Source organism: Miscanthus floridulus, chromosome 6 (assembly GCF_019320115.1).
Source record: "Miscanthus floridulus cultivar M001 chromosome 6, ASM1932011v1, whole genome shotgun sequence".
NCBI lineage: Eukaryota > Viridiplantae > Streptophyta > Magnoliopsida > Poales > Poaceae > Miscanthus > Miscanthus floridulus.
The window spans coordinates 99,244,555-99,249,334 of record NC_089585.1 but is presented as its reverse complement, the minus strand read 5'-3'; the positions used below and the strand labels follow the sequence as shown (position 1 = coordinate 99,249,334).

General features: G+C 46.3%; 1 protein-coding gene across 1 annotated transcript; it reads right to left on the bottom strand.

Moving 5' to 3' along the window:
- Positions 1-3,225: 3,225 nt before the first annotated feature.
- LOC136458757 (uncharacterized) lies at positions 3,226-3,966 on the bottom strand. The gene has a single exon (XM_066458692.1). It carries the CDS (start codon positions 3,964-3,966, stop codon positions 3,226-3,228), a length of 741 nt encoding a protein of 246 aa, XP_066314789.1.
- Positions 3,967-4,780: the final 814 nt, after the last annotated feature.

The window sequence follows — 4,780 nt, the reverse complement described above, 5'->3', positions numbered from 1 at the left end:
CTAAGTTGCCGATGGGTTCGCCAAGCAAAAGTTTCTGAGACACTTGATGAAGAAGATAAGTGGAGCTCAGAAGGTATCGGCCAAGAGGGAACCTTATACCATTAGCCAAGAGTTCAGCTGCGGGGAGGAAGGCGTTGGTTAGTCCTACTGATCGACCACAGAAGATAAATTTTTCTAACCACATATTCAAGAATGTGGCATGTTCCCTCTGGTTAACTGTCCCGGTCTTATGGCATTCTTGAATGTATCCCGTCCAACCGCCGATGTTGCGGGTATTCACCCTATATTCAGATTTTCTTCCATAGATGGAGCCTTCATCGGCAGTTGAAATATCCAAGCCAGTGAGCATGTAGACATCGGCAAGTGTGGGAGTAGCTGGGCCATGTCCAAACATAAAAGTGTTTGTTGTGTCTGACCAGAAGTAAGCAGCTGCAATCATCATTGACTCGTTCTTTTGCATATCGGCAATAGATAGCCTAATGCATTGGTCTAGCTTCCGTTCTGCCCAGTATACTTGCATCGACCTATTGACCCTTAAGTACCAATCTTTCCACCCTTTGGTGGTTTTGGGCCAAGATCGGAATGTATCTTTCCATAAATTCAGAGAGAAATTTTGGGCTCTAAAGGGGATTCTATTGACCTCTGCATTAATCAGATCAGTTGGATCTGGGTTACCCATTGGTCCTAGGCATTGGACATGTGGCTGATCTGTTGGAATAACTAATTTGTTGCGTAGTTCCTAAGTTTAGAGGATCCGAAGAACAAAAGAAAAGAAAAATTACCAACTGTATGAACTCGCAAAGACCAGAGGAATCGAGGTAAAGGGTAACAGAAGTGGAACGAACCGTAGGGACGTCGAAGTTGATTGCCATTATCTTGAGGTAGATGGGGGCACGAGCCGGAGACTCGAGGTTGACGCTGGAAAAAAGTTCTTGTTGGTTGAGGTCGCGTAGTTGTTCGTCGGAGTCACCGCCGGAAAGAGAGAATGTCAAACATTGGAGTCTGAGGGTAGAAGACGAGCGTTCCGGAGAAATCTATTTATAAGCCGCTTGGAGTAGGGGTATTTTGGACTTATCTCTATACCGCGCGCATGTAGGTCGAGGTGGTTCAGATGGATATGGTAACTGTTCGCACGATAATCAAGGGATTGTACAGATGATTTGATGGCAACTAATCATGACTTGGAAGAGATATCGGTTCAGGATATTTTAATTCTGAAAGTGGCGGCATTATTATGTTAGGATCTTGCCGATGGATTATTGTTTCGGTATCTTAACCATAATCAAGGCAAGAGTGGTTGGCAATTGTGCGATATTTACTGAGGTGCGTGAATCAGGATTAGATTTGATTAGATTTGATAATAGATCAAGTTTTGGCTTGAAGGATGAGTTACAGTAATTGGGCGAAGGCAAACGTTATCTGGAGTAAATTTCGGAGCATTAATGGTTTTATACTCCAAAATTGGGGGGCATGTGTTGACACCGTTTTTTGTACGTGTCAAAATGATCAGAGTGGGCTAATCGGCAGAGGAAAGTTACTGTGTACGCTGACAGCCGATGAAAATCAGCTTGTAAAGATGGTTGCCGATGAATGGTGGTGATCGATGGAAAGGTTGATTTAGACTCGGGCGTGGCCGATAAGGTTGGAGATGTTATTGTCGATACCGATGAAGGAAGGCTTGAAGACTACTGCCGATGAAACAGGAAGTATGCCGATGGAAAGGAGGACGGTGAGATTTCCATCGTAATTGAGGCGGACAGGGAAATAGATAGGAGTTGATTTCCTTTTCTATATTTGTTAGAGTATGATTCATGTAAGAGTCACGTGTTTCCTTAGATATGGGATTGGTGTCCTAGTTGTGTTTGGTTATGTCTCTTTAGATCAGGGTATAAATATAGAGTGAGGGGCAATGTAATAAAGGATATATCAATCAATATCAAAACCAATTTTTACTCCTATTTGCATCTACTTACTTTTCGGCGACTTCGTCAATTTGCATATTTTTCCTTTTTACGAGTTCTCATTGATTCGGCGAGTTCCATAGCTTCAGTGCGACCTTCGGCGATCCTCGAGTTCCGCGTGAGTACCTCTTGGCCGTGACTTCCGGGCGTATCGCTGTTGTCAGGACCAAAGTGCTCGTATCTTCATCCTTGTCGGTTAACAGGTCAAATCGACTGGCACGCTTTGGATATCGATTCGGGTATTAGCCCTTTGTGTTTGCAGATCCACTTTTTGCATCAACACATGCGTCTATTACACTCTCCCTTAATTATTTTGTGAATGTCTAGAATACAATATTTCATAATGGAGGGAGTTGATTGCAACTTCTATTGAGTGGATGAAAATTGCGGTGTCTGTTAAATGGGAATTGGGATTACGTTTTCACTAAATGGATGGTTTTTGATCTTTGCATGTGCTCTCGCAGCAAGAATAACTAAGATTTGAGTAAATATCATATGAACTAAATGTTTTTTAATAACAAAAAGAGATGTCTCCCAGCTCTCCGTTGAATGTTTAAAATGACCTACAGAACCTAGGGTGATGATCCTTGGTCCCAAAAAGCAACTTTTCCATGCTCTACAACAAATATCTTCAAATTCTTTCAAAATTGCTATGAAACAATCAAGAGTTAGCTATTTATTTATTATTTGTCTGTGAAATATCAATGAAATAGAAAATACTTTGAAATTTATAATGAGGCATCAAAGAATTTTTTTCATAATATTTTATCATCATTTACCAAAAGCATGTCAATGAAATAGACAAGCAACCGTAGACGCAAGCTTTAAGTTTTCATTTTTTTAACCATGGAGCATGATCTTAATGCAACTATTTCATAAGGCCACATCTTTATAACTGAAATTTTTCCCACGGCTATTTATGTGAAAAACTTTAGCTATGAAATTTTAAGGAAACAAATCGATAAAATCAAGGACAAAAGAAAATAGGGTAACAGAGGAAACATATACAGTGACATAAAAGGCATGCCCGCTACAGAGCATATATTAAGACCAACAAATAGTAAACGTTACAACCAAGTGTAACAATAATGAAGCAAACACTACGTTTTGTTATCATAGCATCTAGTATCTTTTTCAACTGATGAAACTACTGGATCAACAAAACAACATACAACCTAGATTAAAATATATCTGATTGCTCACTGATAGATAGATAATCTAGATGCGCAGGATAATTTAATTTACCGGTCTAGCACCATTCAATTCAATCAAACGACAAGAGCTGGTTGGACATCTCAATGTACGCGTAGTAAAGCACCCTGTTCTTGGCGCCGGTGCGGTGCCGTCCGTTGTTCATGCAGAAGTACTTGAGCTGCTCCAGCGTGCAGCAGCCGAGCATCTGGCCCAGGAAGAGGAAAAGCCAGTTGATCTCGTGCTTGTCCGCGGCGATCTCCGGCCACATGGCGCCCTTGTGCCCGCACGCGTCGCAGTCCGGCAGCGCCGGGAACTCCCACGTCTTGGGCGCGCGGTCGTACATGGCGTGACGGTTCTCGACGATGTACTCGCGCACCTCCCGGAACTTGGACTCGAGGTCGTAGGCGATGCCCTTCCTGGCGCCGCACCGCTTGCACCGCGCCTGGCCCTCGACGGACGTGACGCCCTGGCGCAGCAGGCTCTGCAGGGTGCCGTGCTGCGCGGGCCGCTCGGTCGCCCACGGGAACGGCGCCTGGACAAGCAGGTCGCTGGCGTCGGCGCGTGGGTTGACGCGGTTGGCGCGGCGGCGGACGGCGCGCGGAGCAACCGGCGGCAGAGGAGGTGGCGGCGCTGAAGCTGGAGCAGCGGCGGCGTAGATGGGTGCCGAACCTTTATTGAGGCGGCGGCGTTGGGTGGCGCGCGGTGGTGAGGCTGGAGCAGCGGCGGCGGCGGCGGCGTAGATGGATCCGAGGGTGAGGGCGAGGGGATCCAGCTCGTCGGCGTGGCGGCTCGCCGCTGCTTCGCCTTCCATTTTCGCCGAGCAGCGCTTGCTTGCTCTGGCTGCTTTGTTGCTGACGGCTGGGCTGTTTATAGGGTTTTAAGGAGCGGATGTCGGAGGCTGGTTGTTGCCGACCGGGGCGATCGCGAGGTTATCCTGGGCGCCGATCTTGCTAGCTCCGACGAAGCTGGAGCGTCCGATGCGATGCGATCTCACGGGGTGGTTCTAACAAACAGCACGGCGAGTCTCCGGGAAGGACGACCAGGAGAATCTTTTTCTCCGGGCATGATTGGCCTTTTCCGACCATTACTCTCTCTTGCCGTTAATGCCATCTGTCTTGCCATGCCGTGATTATCTGACTGGGGTTGTTCGGATCGTCTTCCAAAGATCGAATGGCGATATGGTATGTCCGAGTCTGACCGTGTTCAGTCGATCCGTGTTTGCCGTGAACCGATTGTCCTGGGGAGGTTGCGATTGGAAAAATTCAGTGTTTCCTTATACAAGAAATAAAGATTGTAATGAGCCAAGAATAACAAGCCAAACACCTCAAATGGTGATCTCCCATTCTCTCTCCTCCCTAAGACCTTGTTCATCTCTACCCCAAACCAAGGGGGTTGGAGGAGATCAGGGGGATTTAATCCCCTACGAGTCAAAATCCCCTAGGGATTTAATTCTCTGTAAGTCAAAATTCCTCTCAATCTCCTCTAACCCTCTTGTTTGGTGTAGAAACGAACAAGGACTAAAAGGGGTGGGGGAGAAATGGTGATGGAGGGTTAGGTGAGAACAAGGCCTAAAAGGGGTGGGGAAGAAATGGTGATGGAGGGTTAGGTGGGTTGGCTACTTCTAG

Excerpts from the sequence above, each read along its gene's own strand:
- LOC136458757 (XM_066458692.1), bottom strand. The coding sequence starts at position 3,966 with ATGGAAGGCGAAGCAGCGGCGAGCCGCCACGCCGACGAGCTGGATCCC.